This window comes from Indicator indicator, chromosome 10 (genome assembly GCF_027791375.1).
Source record: "Indicator indicator isolate 239-I01 chromosome 10, UM_Iind_1.1, whole genome shotgun sequence".
NCBI classification, from domain to species: domain Eukaryota; kingdom Metazoa; phylum Chordata; class Aves; order Piciformes; family Indicatoridae; genus Indicator; species Indicator indicator.
In genome coordinates this window covers 18,494,325-18,512,480 of record NC_072019.1, presented here as the reverse complement: position 1 = coordinate 18,512,480, position 18,156 = coordinate 18,494,325, and the positions used below count along the sequence as shown (strand labels likewise).

General features: G+C 51.9%; 1 protein-coding gene across 1 annotated transcript in view; it reads right to left on the bottom strand.

The window, feature by feature from the left end:
* Nucleotides 1-18,156, bottom strand: part of CACNA1E (calcium voltage-gated channel subunit alpha1 E) — a 105,105-nt gene that overhangs the window by 83,227 nt on the left and 3,722 nt on the right. Inside the window, exons 2-4 of the mRNA XM_054384678.1 lie at nt 13,073-13,178; nt 12,428-12,567; nt 347-450 (exon numbers count right to left, since the gene is read on the bottom strand). Coding sequence (XP_054240653.1) covers nt 347-450; nt 12,428-12,567; nt 13,073-13,178 — 350 coding nt within the window. The remainder of the gene's footprint in view (nt 1-346; nt 451-12,427; nt 12,568-13,072; nt 13,179-18,156) is intronic.

Genomic DNA, 18,156 nt, shown 5'->3' with positions numbered 1-18,156 from the left:
CCTAGTTTCTTTATTTATCCCTATGCTGGCAGATGAAATCTTGCATAAAACCCCAAAATCTCCCCTGAATAAACCTCAGCCCTGAAAGGATCCACCCACTGCCTTCTGGGCAGGGAAAGGGAGCTGCCAACAGGCCCCAGAAAGCCACCAAGCCCAACCTTGTACCACCACAGAGCAGGGAGAAACGTCACCCAAGGACACCAAATGCTGCCATCCCAGACCTCCCACTGCATGGGGAGGTTTTCCCCCCTCATCCTTGATTGCACTCTACTCCTCTGAGTTGGCATGAGGACATCAGGGATGGGTATGGACACCCCGGGAGGAGGACCAGGAGCATCCAACTTACTGGGAATGCCCGAGACAAGCTTCAGAGGCCTGAGCACACGCACGGCCCGCAGCGTCCGCAGGTCCACGTGAGTGTTGAAGTGAGTCCCGGCGGTGGCAAGGATGCTGTGGGCACACAGGGAGACAGCGGAGTTATCCTGGGCAAAGCCCTCTGCCATACTTGGCGTCAAGAGCCATGTCCTCACGCTCTGGGAGAAGCTACAAGGAACACCATGTCCCCAGGCAGGTACAGAGATTCAGTGCTTGCCAAAGCCCCATTTGGCACTGGTGCTAAAGCTCACGGGTCGCTGTGCTCACCAAAGCCACCCGTGGGCCATCCGGTGCTGGTAGAATCATAGAACGGTTTGGGTTGGAAGGGACCTTAAAAGATCATGTAGTTCCAACCCCTCTCCCATGGGCAGGGACACCTTCCACCAGACCAGGTTGCTCAAGGCCTCATCCAAGCTGGTAGCCCCACATCGATGCCTTCTACACAGCAGGATGGCTGGGTGCAGCCCCATGCTGCAGCTCTGGCCATCACCCATGCCATGTAGTGCAGCACTGGGGTCTCCACACTGACAATGTTCATCACAGCTGTGTGGGTTTAACCTCCTTTCCAGAGAGGTTCCAACAATGGTGCCCCAGAGATGAAGCTCACTCCCCTTGCAGCTCCCCAGCAGATAGCTGCTCCAGCTTTTTCCACACGTGGAGCTTCCTTAGAGTCCCACCTCTGGGACTGTCATTGAGCTGAGATCCTCACATACATTCAAAAATCTATAGTAATTGAAGTTTGATGACCTTGGAAGGCAACTGACAGGCACAGAAAGGACTCCAGAGGTTTTTCTTTCAAAATACAGACTTTTTTTGAGCCCATCTCTGGAAAACAAAGCAGGGCAGAAGGAAGCTGCTGCAGAACCAAGTCCAGCAGTGGAAATACTCAGGGCCACTGCACTTGTTGGAGGGACAGAGCTGGTGCTGTTCAGGGATGCCAGCAGAGCTACAGGAGCACAGTAAGGGGTGTTTGAGCTGGTGGTCTCCCATCTGGGCTCAGTCCCCAGGGGGCTGGGTAAGGAGGAGGAGGTGCAGGAGCAGGGGATGGGAGAGGAGCAGACAGGTAGGAGAGTGGGGACAGAGGTAGGTAGTAACCTCAGGGTTGTTTGCAGCAATCCAAAAACTGAAGGAAATTGGGTCATTGTTCCACTAATTCATCTAATTACAGGCCAGAGCAGCTCGCTGGCGCGCTGAGCAATTAGCACTCTTTCTCTCCCCCTCTCCCTGAGGTACAGCAGGTACCAACCTGCCCCTCTAGAAAGGCAGCTGGGTTTCCTAGGATACCCCAGCAGCAGAAACCCTCTCACATCAGCAAACCAGGTTGCTCCAACCCCCTTTCCTGGCCTCCTCTTCCTCCCTGCCCCAGCGCAAGGGGTTGACTGCAAAGTCTGAGCAAGTATCTGGGCACCTCCCCAGCATCACTCACAGCTTCCCAGAGCTCAGACTGTTCATCCCTGATGTATATGGATATCTTTTACCCTTGATGGCACCTTCCCATTCCTCTGTGCCCTAGCCTGTGACCAACCCCCACTGCCCACAGGGCTGACAGGAGCGGAGAAAAGGGACTTAATTAAGTGAGGAGCACCCAGAGGCTGGGGAGAGCTGCACTGTTAAATTGTTTGTAAGATCAAAATCAATAAGTATGATAAAGCATAGCCACTCCACAGCATGTGGGAGAGACGAGCACAGGCACTGTCATCTCTTTCCTGCAACCTGCCAGTGAGAGCAGAGCAACCCAGTGCTCTTCAAACCACAGGTGCAGAGGACACACTGTGCCCAACACTGTATTGCAGGCTCTAGGATCCCCATTCAGCTTTTGCTCCAACACCTGGCATCCAACCAGCCTCCTAAAGGGATGAGAGAAAGGAATTTGCATATTCTGCATTGACTCCAGCTAGGGCTAAGCATCTCCAGGAGACCAGGGAATGGGTTCACTGATGGAAGCCTAACATCATGAAAAGCCCAGCCAGAAGGCAGAAGCAAGAGCTCTCTCCTACAGTCATGGAGCCCCACAAACCATGGCCCTACAGACCCAGGGGGAGGATGGAGCCGTCACCATTCACAGCTTCACCATACATCTCCTCCCTGGGACAGGACCATTCCCAGCCACCCACTGTGGTGGAAGGGATCAGAGCACCCTGGCTGCAAAATCCTCTGCTAACCCAGATTTGTTTGAAGGGCTCTGGAGCCGCCGCACCGAGCCTTCAGGCAAGGTTCAGGCGATTTCAGGGCACTCCTTCCCTGCGTTCTAAATTAGCTGCTAAGAATGGGACTCCTCTGTGGCAAGGTTACATGCTCCTTGTCCTCACTGGGGGACAAGGGACATCACGAGATCTTTCAGAAGGGGGTTTGGACAGATCACCTGAGTGAGGTGGCTGCACTGCAGACATGTCTCCAGACCAGCCACCACTATGTAATAGGTGCCTGCTGCAGGCACAGCAAGGGTAGATGCACTGGGAGCACATGCTGCTGGAGCTGCTCCCAACACCACCACCCATCCCAGTGCACCAAGGCACCCCAGAGCCCCCCTAAGCAGCCTTGGACCCCCTTTAGACTAATTGTGGTGGGTGGGAAAAGCCAAGCAACCTTCCAGGCATGAGAGGATGGCTTCTATCTGACTTTCCCAAGCCCTTCAATGGCTCTAAGTATCAAGCATCACCTCTCCCTGATAGCTGGGCTTTACTAGCACACACAGACACCACCACGTTACTGCTAATCATAAACACAACCCTCCAAACACACCCTCTTGCTTCAGACATCAGCATCTCACTTGTCAGTGGCTCATTAACCTCCCAACCCTTTTCTCTTTTTTGTTTTGTGCAGGAAGGCACCCAGCACAGCTGAGCTCTGATTTATTTATTGATACTAGTTAAGGTTTCTTTCTGGGTTTCCCAGTTCAAGAGAGACAAAGTACTGGAGACAGTCCAGTGGAGGCTACAAAGACGATGAGGGCATTGGAGCATCTCTAATGAGGAAAGTCTGAAAGACACAGGGCTGTTTAGCCTGGAGAAGAGCAGACTGGGAGGGGATATGATCACTGCTGATCAGCAGCTAAAGCTAAAGCAGTGGAGAAGAGGGTAAGGCCAGACTCTAGTCAGCAGTGTCCAGTGACAGGACAAGGGGTAACTTGCACAAACTGGAACACAAGAGGTTCCAGTATGAACATGAGGAGACACTTCTCTGCTGTGAGGGTGCTGGCACACTGGAGCAGGCTGCCCAGAGACGTTGTGGAGTCTCCTTCTCTGGAGAGATTCCAGACCTGCCTGGACATTGTGATCCTCACCAACCCGTTGTGGGTGAGCCTGCTTTAGCAGGGGAGGGTTGGACTAGATGATCTGCTGAGGTCCTTTCCAACTCCTACCATCCTGTGCTTCTTATAGCTCCTCAGGATGCGTGGTGCAGAGATGGGACTGGGGCTGTGACAGAGCTTTGTGCTGATGCAGAGCAGCAGCTCCGGTATCTGTGGAACAATTTAAAGCCTTTTCGAACACGTACAATATCCACGTCTGATGTGCTAATAATTATTCTTTATTTTTAGGCAAGGACCCAAACTAAAATTACATCTCACCATCCAAGTTACTTGAAAAAAAGCTGCCAGATTGGGCTATAAAAATCCCAATGATCTCATGCTTTTCATCATATGTACCGGAGAAAAAAAAGAAGGAAAAAAAAAAAAGAAAAAAGAAAGAAAGAAAAAAAAAGTGAAGGCATTTTTATAGGTCACCCAGGCAAAGGGGTTAGTTTTACTTCTTGGGAGGAAAGGGAGAAGAGAGACTTCAGGTGGAGAAGATAGCAGAGAGGAGAAGAATGCAAATGAGAGAGGAGGCAGGATGGGAAATAGATGCTAATCCCCAAAGTATAATTGAATAGTGAGCAATCACCAGCAGACAAAAACATGCTTTCAGAGAAAAATAAAATAAAATAAATCCAATGCATTGTGTTTGCAACCAGGATGATTATTCTATTTTATTTCTTTCCAGGCTCTTGAATTAAGGGCAAGCTCCTGCCAGGCCCACTGCACCTGCAGGCTTTTGGGGTGGCTGCTGGAGAGCAATGCTCAACCCTCAGGCGCTGCGCTCCAGCTCTCAGAAGCTGAGCAAAGTGCATGCCTTCACCTCCAGGTGAAGACCTGCTCCTATGGGTTTCTTCTCCAGAGTGGGAAAAAAAAAAAAAAAAAAAAAAAAGAAAAATCACATTTAGAATGACTCTCTGCTCTTTGAGACTTGGAAGAATGAACCATGAGTGAAGCTTGATGACCCAGCCCACACAAAGCCTTTTTACTAGCACAGACCCAGCACTAAATCCGGGCACCATCACGTGTTACAGCACCCCTCCATGCCTCTTCTGCCCATGCCAGGGGATGTGCATTGCACCCACTCCCATCTCTGTCACCATCAGCCCTGAAGCCTCAGCCCTTGGGGACAGCCCGCACAGCTCAGGCCACATACAATCATTTTGGTTGGAAAAGACCTTTAAGATCATCAACCCAGTACTGCCAGGTCATCACTAAACCATGTGCCTCAGTACCAGATCTATATGGCTTTTAAACAACTCCTAGGATAGTGACTCACAGAATCACTATGGTTGGAAAAGACCTTACGGTCATCAAGCCCAGCCATAACCTAATATCTCTTTGTACACAACTGCTAGACCACGTCCCTTAGCTCCTTAGCCCTTAAAGGTCAGATCAACCCTGGGATTCATTCCCCCTCATCCCAAACTGATCATCCCTCAGCCATTTCCATCAGGGACCACTGCAGAGGCACACGCAGATGGACCATCTGGGGTATGCTGGGTGGAGGGAGGGTTGGGCTGAGACAGACTTATCTCAGCTCAAAATCTGGGGCAGGGAGGGTGCTGGCTAGCTGGCTGGCTGATGTGCAAATTAATATTTATAATTAAGTGGAAAGGCCCCTGAAGGCTTGCACTGCCACCTGACTCTGTGAGGGAGACTACTTCATAATTAATAGACTGGTCAGACAGCTCACAGAAAGTGAGTTACCTGATGGATTTACCCCATTCTGCCCTTTGCTGCTGCTCAATCGATCCCTCCCCTCTCTGCCGATAGTATCACGAGTAGCAGCATGTACTCTGAGGTCCAAACCCTCCTCAAGGCAGGGCCAGAAGGATCAGATTACCCACTCTGAGCATGCCCCAGCAGAAGGTAGTGGTCCTGCTTTGGGTATGCCAAGGGACAGGAATACTGGGTCCAAGCCCTGTCCTCAGCACAGTTCAGAGCAACCTCAAAGCCTCCATCTTCTTTGCTTTCTTTTTCTAGGTTTTGGGGCCATGACACAAGTGGATGGCAGTGCTGCAAAGCTGCTGATCCCATCTTCCATGGCAGCTTTGAGAGCCCTTAAGTGGTCACTAATATCTCCCTGTGAGGTGTGGTGAGGGCAAACAGCAAAATCTGCCTTCACTAGCTTTTGATCTCAGGGTTGAAATGATCCCACAAGGCCACCTCTTTCTAGGGAAGCCTCCAGGCTTTGGTGCATTGAGGAAGCATCCCACCTGCACCCTGTGACCTCACACCTCTGTCCCACCTCTGTCCCCTACAACACCCCTTGGCAGACGCAGGATTTGGCAGGGGGAGATGATGGTGGTGAAATTGCTCTTGCACGTTACAAGGCCTGGTGCAAACCTGAAGTCATTCATTAGTGGGAGGTCGGTGAGCCAGCCCTACAAGAAAACATAGCACAGGCAGTCATGGACCACAGCAGCAGCTGTCTGAATCCATGCCAAAGGAGTGGTCTGGGACTCCAGGGACATCCAACCAATCCTGGGTGAGGATGTGGTGGAAAATAACTCTTTTCCCCAATCTCTGAGCCAGGCTTTTACCCCAGGACACCTCTGCCCATGGCAGCACAAAGAAACAGTACATGGGGACTTTGCAGCTTGGCCCAAGGCTCCCACTGGAGGACAAGAGATTCACCCCAGTCTGGGAGCCCTGTAAGGGCTGTGACAGTAGCTTCTGGGGACCACATGGGGTGGAGGGCTGCCTGGGAGAGGTGACAATGTCTCTGGGAACTAGCAGCCACGTAGGAGGGACTGACTCACTCCCAGCCACCAGGGAAGAGGAGCTGGGAAGGACAGGGTGAAGCACATGAGCATCATGTGGGCCAGATTGTGTGCAAGGGGAAGGCAAGATGCCTGTCTCCCCCTAAAGCCAGAGCTGTGGCTATACCTGCTCAGAGGTCCTTCCATGTCCCCTTAGCTCCCTTTTCCCTCATGCCATCCTCTCCCTAGGCCAGGGAAACAGCACCGCCCTTTGTATCAGGTGCCGATGTCAGGCACGTCCTGTTGCCGTGGCATATGGCACATGAATCATTCACAAAGCTGGGGAATTAATTATTCATCCAAACGAAAGACCAAACACTTTACTGATTGTCCTGGAAGAAAAGAGCTGGGAAGGGGGTGGGAGATGGGGTAGGCATCAGGTCAGAGACCAACACTGTTCATGAAAGAATAAGAAGGGAAGACGTAAAAAAAAAAAAAAAAAAAAAAAAAAAGAGAAAAGACATTTTGTCTGGTGTGATAGAATCACAGACTCATAGAATTGTTTGGGTTGGAAGAGACCTTGAAGATCATTGACTCCCTCAGCCAGTCTAACACCACCATGGCCATTAAACCATGTCCCAAAGTGCTGTGTCCAAACATTTCTTCATTTCTTGAATACCTCCAGGGATAGTGACTCCACCACCTCCCTGGGCAGCCTGTTCCGATGCCTGACCACTCTCTCAGGAGAGAAATATTTCCTAATATCCAAACCTAACCTCCCCTGGCACAATTTCAGGCCATTTTCTCTCATCCTATCACTCGTTCCTTGGAAGAAGAGACCAAACTCCACCTCACTACAACCTCCTTTCAGAGAGTTGCAGAGAGCAGCCTCCTTTTCTCCAGCCTAAACAATCCCAGTTCCCTTAGCTGCAGCAGATCTGTTCTCTAGATGCTTTCCCAGCTTTGTTGCCTTTCTCTGGACATCTTTCAGGAGCTCAGTGTTTCTGCTTTTGTATTTGGGGTTGCCTCTTTACTGGTTTACCCTATAGGGCCGCACCCCTGGCAGTAGAACACACTCCAGCAGCATAATCCTGTTGGGATGCTGTGCTTGTGCCCCAATCGTTGAATCCACTCCCCCAGACTTCCTTGCCTGGTGGTGTGCTGTCCTCCCTCAGACAGCAAAAGGCAGGTGTCAGCACTGGGGGTCGAGCCTGCTCCCAGCACACACGGACACAGGGTGGCAGGCATGCTGCTGGGGCCAGTACCCCAAACCACGACGGGGTGCAGCCTGTGAGTGCTCACAGAATCATAGAATTGTTCTGCTTGGAAAAGACTTTTAAGATCATTGAGTCCAGCTGTTAATCCAGCAGTGCCAGGTCACCACTAAACCATATCCCTCAGCACCACCCTCTACACATCTTTTCAATCCCTCCAGGGATGGGGACTCCATCACTTCCCTGGGCAACCTGTGCCACTGCCTGTTCAAGGACCTCCTCTCCATTTCTGTATGTCTGAGTCTAAAAGACCACCTAAAACACTCAGAACTTGGGTTGCATGAGGTGCAGTAAATATCAGAGGGCAAAATATCTTTATTCCTGCCATGGGGGAGCCCAGGGGGACTATGAAAAGGACATCAGGTACCTTCCAGGACAATCATTCCAAAATCCAGGCAGCACCATATCAAAGAACAACCTGCCCTCCTCATCCCCATGCTCACACTGCAACCCTGAAGCAAAGAGGGAAGCAGACTCCCAGGAGCTGCTTCACCCCAGCCACAGCCGAAAATCTGGGCACAAGTGCGTGCAGGATTTCATCAGGAGGTCAGAAGGAGAGGCTGGACTCATGACTGTCTTTTGTCTTTGCAGAGAGAACTTTGGGTTTGGGGCCAGCCATGCAGGCTTGGAGAGTCTGGCTTTCCTTTGCCAGCATGGGCTGGTGCCCGTCTGGTCGGCTGAGGGTTTGCTAAGGGCATGGTGCCGGTGATCATTCGTTCCTATCTTCTGTTGGCCATGCTCCACCCCACAAAATCCCTTAATGAAAACCACCATGCCTCAAGGGCTTCACAGAAGGCATCCAGGTGTAGCAGCTGCTATTAAAGCCTCCAAAAAAATATCCAACCCTGATGCCAGCTCTTCCTTTTAGAGACCCCGCTGTATTTATCCTGGGTTTACAGCTGCTGCTTCCCCAGCTCCTGAGCAGCACAACTTCACAAGGGCCTTTTCATTTCCATTTGGATTTTGTTCTCCCCCCATTGTTAGGAGTGTTCCCCCCACCCCTTCCCCTCTCACGTAAGGTGTTATTGTATTACTGCTGCAACTGCGATAAAAAAAGCCAGCGCGGTGCTATGATGCTCAGGCACTGGAGTGTGTGAAGCACACACCCACCTGGATATATTTTGCAGAGGGAGTTTAACCCCTTTTGTCCCAGGAACTCCTTCAAATATGGTATAGAACAAGGTGGGCTGGATCAGGATACTCACCCTCTATTCATGATACTAATAGCACCTGGGGATCAAGGAGCTGATGCTCCACTTGCTGATGGCTGAAGGTCCTTCTCAGGACCACCAATTAAGAGGTCATCAAGCTCCTGCTGCCTTTTCAAAGCATTTCTGAGCAGTTTTCCCCTTTCTTAGTCCAGGACACACAGCACTGAGCAGGTCACAAGTCCAGCTCTAGGCAAGGCAAGCATCAATGAATCATAGAATGGTTTGGGTTGGAAGAGACCTCAAAGATAATGTAGTTCCAACCCCTCTGCCATGGGCAAGGACACTTTCCACTAGATCAAGGTGCTCAAGGCCCTGTCCAACTTAGCCCAGGGAAGGGGCATCCACAATCTCCCTGGGCAACCTGTCCCAGGTTACATCCCCAAAGCCCAGGGGAAACTCAGATGTTCCCTTCCTTGGCTCTACCTCAGAACAAGTTATGGTATTTTATTCACATTTTTTGATTAAAGTATTTTAGCTGGGGGAGAAGAGGGCTGTTTTTTTCAGGCAGCAATGATGATTTGGAAACCACAGGTTATAAACAGAGTGGATTTACAAATGTGCCTATTAGTTCCCCAGTGGAAGCCTGAGCATCAGGGAGTTTTAAGTGGGTGTTGATTTCCACCGAGATGAAAAATCTGGATTTATTGACGGAAGAAGCTGAACCCAAAGAAGTGCCATCCATTCCTCCATGGGGTCCCAGGAGGCCGCTCACAGCACCAGCCCCTCATTAGGCTAATTTACACCAGGAAGAACATGCCCAGGGAATCCCACTGCTCGTGGAAAGCCCAAGGTGGTGTCTGCAACCCCAATGCCACTTCTCCCACTGTATAAGTCCAGAAAGGGAGAGTAATACCCTGTGATACTCTTGTAGAGACAATGACCAGCAAGGATCATGCTAGCTCCCTCTGAGCCCATGGGAAGTGTGTCCTGTTCACATGGATAGCCTCTCTGGTCCATCATCATGGGATGTATCAGCATCCCAACCCAGTCAGCACATCCTGAGGAGAGCACTATCCTACACCGCTGACACTCACAACGTCCCTTCCTCCACAGCTGCTGCCTCTTGCTGGGTAGCAACAAGATCCCAATGACTGTTAATTCTCCCAAGCTTGATAGTCTCTGTCCAGACACTCACACACGAATCAGGTATGAAGTTTTTAGCCCTTGAAGATGATCCTGAACCCACCAGCCACACATATTCCCCATGCAGCCTTCACCACCCACCTTACGCAACTGACGCAGCGTGAACCGCCAAGCGCAAACCCTCTCCCACAAGCTGTTTGCAAGTCATTTGCCAGCCAAGGATTATTTGCTGAAGAAATTTGCCAGTAGTTCAGCAGATCAAACAGGCAGGATTTGCTTGCAAGGGGGGTGCAACCATAGTGCTGAGAAACACCAGCTTTGTCAGCACGCCAAGGCAAAAGCAAGAGCTCAACAGCAGAGAGCAGCCAGTGACCTGGTCCAACCTAACTCACAGCGACCCAATCCCCCCTTAAACTGGTCCAGGAGTAAATTCCTGCCTCCTCCACCCATCATACAACACAATTAGCCCTGGAAGCCTGGTGACCCCATCCCAGCATGCACTGGCTCTGCTCAGGGAGAGCTGATGAGTAACCAGGCATTTGTTGGAGAAGGTTTCATCCCTCTGGAGAAAACATCAGGATGCAAGGAAGGTGACAGAGACAAAGCAGATCCCAGAGGATTGTGTCCCATAACCAGTGGGTTCAGTGGGACCTGGGCACCTCCTGCAGGGTGGCTGGCAGGGCATTAACAGTCCTTCATGGTCAGTTGATTCCTTGGCATGGGGCCCAGCCCGGCACAGCAGTGAAAGGAGCTGGCGAGGCTTTAGTGAGTGAGTAATTGCTGAGCGCTGACTCAGCACCGGCTCGGTTACAGTCAGCTTGCCCAGAACCATGGGGAGGGCACAGAGAGGTCCACAGTGAGCTTCCTGTGCCATCCCACTGATTCTTCTTGGCCCAAGCCCCAGAGAATGCCAGGGTCAGGAGACACCAATGGGCATTTCCAAGCCATCTGCCTACTTTCCACACACCTAGCCCAGCCCTGCAGCTGCACAGTCAGATCAAGACATCCCTTCTTTTTGCTACCAAGGGTGATACATGTGCTTACTGTCCTCAGAGTTGTGACCAGTTATAGGACCATCTTAGCCCAGCCCAGCTGCTGTGCCCAGTTGGTGTCCTCACATCACCAAGCACACCCGGCAACCGAGCCCTCCCATGAGAGACACTTTGCAGATGCAGAAGAGCCAGCAGCATCCTGTGCAATGGCTGCATTGCACACAGGCAGCCTCTTTGCTGCCCACCAAGAAGCACACCAAGACACCTTGCCTTCACCCTCAGACATGGTTCCACCTCCCAGCAAGGCCATCCAGGTCCACATTGGACTGAGGGAGTCAAAACATTCCCAGTCATGCTCTCAGCAACCTTGTGTCAAACACATTCCCAACCTGCACCTCTCCACACTGGACAAGCAGCAATCATGGTCACATCTCTGGCAGAACCAGGCTCAGCATCTCCCTTCCTCCTCCAAATGCCCAAACAGGTGTCACATCCCATGTGGTGCTGCCACTGTGCGAGCCAAGTGACAGGACTGTGCATCAAGCAACTCAGGAGACACCCCAGGTATCTTGCATGGCTCCCATGCCTCAGTTTCCCAGACAGCCCTGCAGCTGCTCTGCACCCAGCAGAGCTCATGAAGTGCTCAGAGATCCACAGAGACCATCTGTTTGTACGCATCAGACCAGCTCCTCTGAACGCAGCGTTTCCATCAGCATGCAAAAACAACTGCCACAAGCCAGGCACTCCTTCTCCAGGGTCCCTTAGTGGCTGCAGACACCAGTTCTGCCCCACACACAGCAAGGCCCCAGGAAGGTCACTCTGGGGGGTTTCTCCTCCAGCCAATTGCCACTGTCTGGCTAACACAAGCTCAAATTCTTCGGCTCGTTTCTATGTCACCAGCACAGCCCAGCACACCACAAGCAGGACTCAAATCTGGGCCACATCCCTGGCAGGTGACACCACCAGTGCCCGTGAAGCTCTGTGTGCTACCACCCCCAGCATCACTGCTGCATGCTGGGATGCTGAGTGAGCATCACCTGGGAATGCAGCCCCACCCAGACCTCATTTCTAAATCCCCAGCACCAGGCCAAGGGTGGAAAGTGCTTGGAAGGCAAGAGAAGAGATTTTCTTCCTCCACAAGTAGGGTTTGATCAAAACCTCTCCCAGACCATGTCCAGTTGCTTACCAGGCCATGCTCCTCACCTCATCCCATGCCCAAACAGGTGACAGATGCCAGGCTACCAGCTGAGGAAAGCTTTACATGACATCTTCAGAGCCAGCCCTTCTCACCCAATGAGGAAACAACCATCAGCAGCCCACAGCCAAGCCACACAGGAGCCTACAGCCTAAGGAATCATCCTCCCCTCCCTCACCGGGATGAGGAAACACCACCAACAACAGCTAACCAGGGCCTTGCCCCACATCCTGGAGCTTGTGGCTCCACTAGGACAAGCCCCTGTGCCCAGCTGCCCAAGCTGAGCAGGGCCTGACTCACCCGCTGAGGACCACGATGAAGTCCATGACGTTCCAGCCGTTGCGCAGGTAGGAGCCCTTGTGGAAAACGAACCCCAGAGCCACGATCTTAATCCCGGCCTCAAAGCAGAAAATCCCAATGAAGTAAGGCTCTGTCTTCTCCTGCCGGAGGGAAACCAGGCACACAGTGAGACTCACAGATTCATAGAGTGGGTTGGGTTGGAGATCATCTAGTTCCAACCCCTCTAGCATTAGTAGAGAGAAGGGAAGAGTGGGGGCAAACGGCACCAGCCATTTCATACTGACCCAACTCACATCCCATCCCACCTTCCCTGGACCCATCCTCTCCCCTCTGAGAACTTTCCCAGCCCTTCCTCAGCCAGCACCAACCACAGAAATAAAAAAGGGTGGCTATGACTCACTCAAGTTGGCCAGTCCCCCTTCCCTTCCCCACTTTTTAAGGAGCTTAAACCTTCCTGAACTCTTTCAGTGGAGGAGGAGTGCATGACAGCAGCCTCAGGAAGGCTGGAGGAGCTGGTCCCAAAGGAAGCTTCCTGCCCTACCACCCTAAACCCAGAAGAAATTGGCTGGTAGAACAGGGTGACGCCCCTTACCCACCAGTCCCCACCAAACACTGGGCAGAGAGGGACAGACGTGGGGAACTTACTAATCTCCGTGACATGGGTGTCTTGTCATCCTCAGGGAGATGCTGCTCAAGGGCCAGCACGATGCAGTTGGCAATGATGGTCGCCAGGATCATGTACTCAAAAGGAGTAGAAGGAGAGTTAAGGAGCAGAGAAGAGATGGATGACATCTTCAACCCACCAACCCACTTCCTCTCTCTCCTTGGTTTCACCTTCTTGTTAGCCACCACCATGGCTTTCCCCACAGGAACATGCATATACATAGCCCAGCATACACCACCTGCTGCTCCTAGGCAGGAGGATGAAGCCCACCTTGGTACTGTTTGGAAATGAGAGGGATGACAAGAAAACCAGAGACCTGCTGAGCCTCATCACCTCCTTCACAAGTTCATGAGACATTAACCAACAGCCTTTGACAGGCTGTGAACTCTCTTCGGAGAGAGACGCTACTTGTGGAGGGAGTCCAAAAGATGGACACAAGCATGAAGGTGGACAACCACGCTCTGCCTAGGCTGGAAAAGGGTTTGTCATGGTCCCTGGCAGTGTCAGGGAGGCTCTCCCTGTCATGGCATGCTGATGGCCAGGGCTGGTATGTCCATGCATGTTACAGCGCTGCTGTTTGCCTTCTTTCTTCCATCACGCATCAGCAGGATGTGGAGTTGGAGAGCACAGGTGCCATGGGCTATCAGCAGCTCTGGTTCTAAAGCATCCCCATGGGAGGCACCAGCCTGAGGAGGATGAAGCATCCCTTGCAGGTGCCAGGGATCTGACCTTGACCAGCCCACCATGTGCGCTGTGTTGTCAAGGTGGATGTGCCCTGGGAACTGAGGATCCCTTGCCAAGCACCCTATGGGGAGCAGAGTGAGCCCAGGCAGTGCTAGGAGCCACAGAGCACCAGGATGAGCATTCACAACTCAAGCCACTGATGACACCAAAGCTTCTGTTCAGGCAAAGTAGAAATTCCCTATGGAGACATCCCAGCTCAGCCACGCTTCAGCAAGACCCCAAGAGGTAGCAGCAACTTATCAATAGGATCTGGTTGGACCTTTAGAAGCATTCTAAATCCTACAGCCATGTATAGGGCTTAGGCATCCTTCTCCAGGAGCAACCCCATGCCAGGACAAGTGGCCGCAGATGCTAGCACCTGAGAACCTGAGTGAGTGGAGGAAAGGTCTGGAAAGCACCTTAAACTCAGCTCTCTCCAGCCTTTTGATTCAGAGGGGTGTGGAGCTCCCTTCTCCTGCCGGGCCCACTGCCAAGCCCGGAAAACAAAGCACTTTCAAATGACAGGATGGCCATATTTTTCCAACTTCCCATCCATCTTCACCACATCTTTGCAACAAAAGCCCTGTTGTCCTCAATAATGAAATGAGATAAGATTCATCAGCATGCAGCACACTCCTCCTCTACTCCCTCCATGCCAAAGCACTACAGCTCTACTACTGTCACAACTGGCATCAGCTGCCAACTCAGGAGAGGATTGCTACATTCCCAAGGCTCATGTCTGTAGAAGGCAGATGGGATCCCACTTGGGAGAGACTTGCTTATGAAGAAATCATCCATGTTTCCACTGACCCAAGCCAACATGGAGACCAGTGCCCTGGATGAGCCCTTCTCTACCACTCCAGACTCAACAGCTTCAGGTTTGCCCTGCTCAGGTCAGCAGGTGATAGAAGCCCATGCCATCACCCCGGGAAAAGGGATGATTTTCTCTTTTGCAGCCTTACCTTTTGGCCACCAAAGCTGCTGACTACAGCAAGCTGCTTTAAACCAGTGGCCCTGGGCCCCTGAGCAAGAGAAGACATACCAGTGCTGGCCACAAGCATTGGAAACTGGAAACCATGAAGCGATGCCAGCGGCAGCAACCCTGGCAGCACTGACCCTATGCTTGCTGTGGCACGTGGGCAGGGTGGGAACCATGGCATCAGAGCAGGTCCCTGGAGAGTTGGCTAGGATGGGCAGCCAAGGAACGCCAGCAGGAGCTGGGATGTATTTAGCCTGGTAGGGAGAAGAGCCAGGCAAGATCCAGCCAAGGCATTTAAAAGGCCACTCAATGAAATTAATGATTGCTAAGTTAAAGGCAAACCAGAAGAGAGAGCACGCTGCAGAGCTGGCTGCTGCTGGCTCACACCTTGGTGCCAGCCTGGTACACATCACAAGCGGCTCCCCATGCTCGAGGGGAGGCCAGACCCCTAAAAGTTTTCCCCTGAGGTTGAAATCAAGTGAGGATTTCATTGAATACTCCTACAAAAACCACACACTTTCCCTGCTTCCCTGCTCTGGCCACACTCTGGAGCCAGTACGTAGCTCACGGTGCCTGGCCCTGTGCCAGCAGCCTTATTGGGGTCTTTTTTGTTTCATTTTCCTGAAAGTCGGCGAGCAATTACCAGAGGTTGAACAGCAGGCAGGGCGTTAGAGGGTGGCGCAGCCAGCTCCCCAGGCACTAGGCACAGTAGCCTAGATGAGAAGTGTGGAACCAGCACGGCGCGTCCGTCCGTCCGCCCCAGCACCGCTAACCCCGACGAGCACCTGGCATTCCTCCTCACTCTGACTGGCATCTCCCTCCCATAGTCCCATGAGAGAAACGCTCAGGTGGGAAAAACCCAAATTCTCCAAAGCCAGCAAAAAATGAGCCCTGCGCAGCAGTGGCTGAGGGGCTCAGGACCACCTCTAATGGCTCAGCTCACATCCATAGTTCCTTAGTGGCTTCAACATCTAGATTGCCAACATGAGGACACTGCACATCTGTCACAGCCCCAGCATGGGACCCTGTCCTTGCTCCACCTCCAGCAAGTGTGTGGCATGTGGGTCAGCAGGTATCAAGTTTGAGTGAAATAGAACAAACGCCAAGCATGAGGACACTGCCCAAAAGTGACTGTCCCAACCCCAGTGGCTCAGTTTTCCCAAAGATCCAAGCCTAGGTTATCACATCTCAAGCTGGGTGAGAGCTGCAAGGCATCAACCCTATGGAAACAAGTTCCTGTAGCTCCAGATCTGCCAGGTTTGGGGAGGTAAAGGTTAAGAAAACCCTCCACAAGGGACAGCAGGAACATCTGGCTGAACCAGGGGAGATTTTATCCACTCCTATCAAGCAAGCATCCTCCCAGATCAAGGCTGGAGACTGACAGACAATGCTCTATTAATCCTTTGTTTCTTCTCTCATTAGATGTCTAATTACACAACCTTCCAGCCACCCAAAATTCAGGGTAGCACTCGCCTCTCTCTGAGCCCAGCAATGGAAACCCTCCAGCCTTCTCCTCCTCCTTCGTCTGGCTTCTGGAGGATCATTAGGGAGCCGATAAAAATAGGTTTTCTTATTGATTTATCTCCTTTCCCCAACACTCTCTCCCCTGTACCGTTGACTTGTTTCCTTAGCAACTTGGCTGATCTCAGTGCACACCACACCTGCAGCTCCACACTTCCCTCCCAGTGTGTTTAAGGTGGGGAAAGTACCCTCCAGGACATGTAGACCATCCCTGGACTCATACCCATACTCTAAGCTCATCCAGAGTAGGCATTGTGGGCTAATCCAATGCCTGAAGGTGGAGCTCCAAGGTGGGTCTGGTAGGAGCAGTCAGGGAGCACTAAGGAGATGACCAGCCACTGGTGGATCCTTGCCTCCAGCTGTGATCCCCCTTCTTCAGCTCTCTCCCCAGCCAGGAGCAAAAGCCAGCCAACCAAGATCTGCACTGCTAGTGCAGGGAGTGTGGCCAGCTCCAAGCCCTGAAGATGAATTTATGTTGCTGATAGAACACTGATGCAACTTCCTCAAGAGACTGGATGTGAGATACACCACAGATGTAGGTGAGGGCTGGGAGCTCCACCTCTTTGCTTGATTGACCATGCCTTCTCCACAGGTGGGGAGGGAGCAGAAAAGCCAGAGGAGTGAAGTCACATGGACATCTCCAAAAGGGTGCTTGGGGAAGCCTACCTCAGAGGGCCAGCAAAAAGTATGGGAATGATTTAACCCTTTACCCTGCCTACATCACCCAGCCCAGCTCAAACATCTCCTAGAAACTTGTCTGTTTCCTGCTGGTCCCTAAGGCTTCCTCAGGACCTGTTGCACCAAGGGGCTTTCCCTGTTCCCCAGGAGTCAATGAGATGGAGCTTCAGTTCCTACATCTGTACACTTCATCTTGCTGGCCCCAATCCCACCACTCCACAGAGACATGGTGTAACAGGAACAAAGACCTGTGGTCTTCAACATCCACCACCCTCTTGCTCTCAGCTCTCCAGCAGAAAAGTCAGCACCTCCTCTCCAAGGCTGTTTTCCAAGAGAAACCCGCAACACTAAATGGAGCAAAGACAATGAGTGGTCCTAATTCAGCTCTGGGATTCCCCAACCCCATAGCACCTCCCTAGCAGGTCTTTGAGGACATAAGGGATCTTCCCCTAGCAGATAAAGCTGCCACAGAGCCATATCCTCTCAGGGCTGTCCCCATCCCTGTACCCTACCACCCAGCGCTCCTGGTCCATCCATGCTTTGCTGGGGTTGACACAATGCAATGTCCTGAGGAACAAGGGTGCTAACAGCACCCAAATCTTCTCACCACACTCGGAACATGAACCAGCTCTTATACACTCATTACACAGAGCAGAGCAGGCTCAGGAGAATGATTGTGGGCTTGGGGTCATGCTCTTGTCTCCACACAGCTCACAGGGAGCATCCAAGCAAGGCGCTCAGCCTGCCTAAATCTCACTGCATGGACATGCCTCCTCTGCAGCCATAATGTTGCTGCTTATGATTCCAAAACTTGGCAATCTGGTCTTCACCCGAGGCTAAACCAAAGACAGTGCCAGGCAGGAGCTGGTCGTGGCAGAGCCCACGCTGCTGCCACTCCGTAGGGGTGCGGGCGCCTGCCTGCCACGTGTGAGCAGCTCCGTGGAGAAGCCTCTCCTTCTCCCCTACCTCTCCCTGCACTTAAAAACTGGAAATCAAATCTCTCTCCTCCTCCTTTTTTTTTTTTTTTACCCCAAACAAAAAAGAACCACATCATGTGATTTTCCTGCCTTAACATCAGTTTTTTAACTTTGGTTGCCACAGCAACAGGATGCAACTTGGTGTCACCATGACAACAGCTGCCTCTGTTTAAATTCACCATCTGAC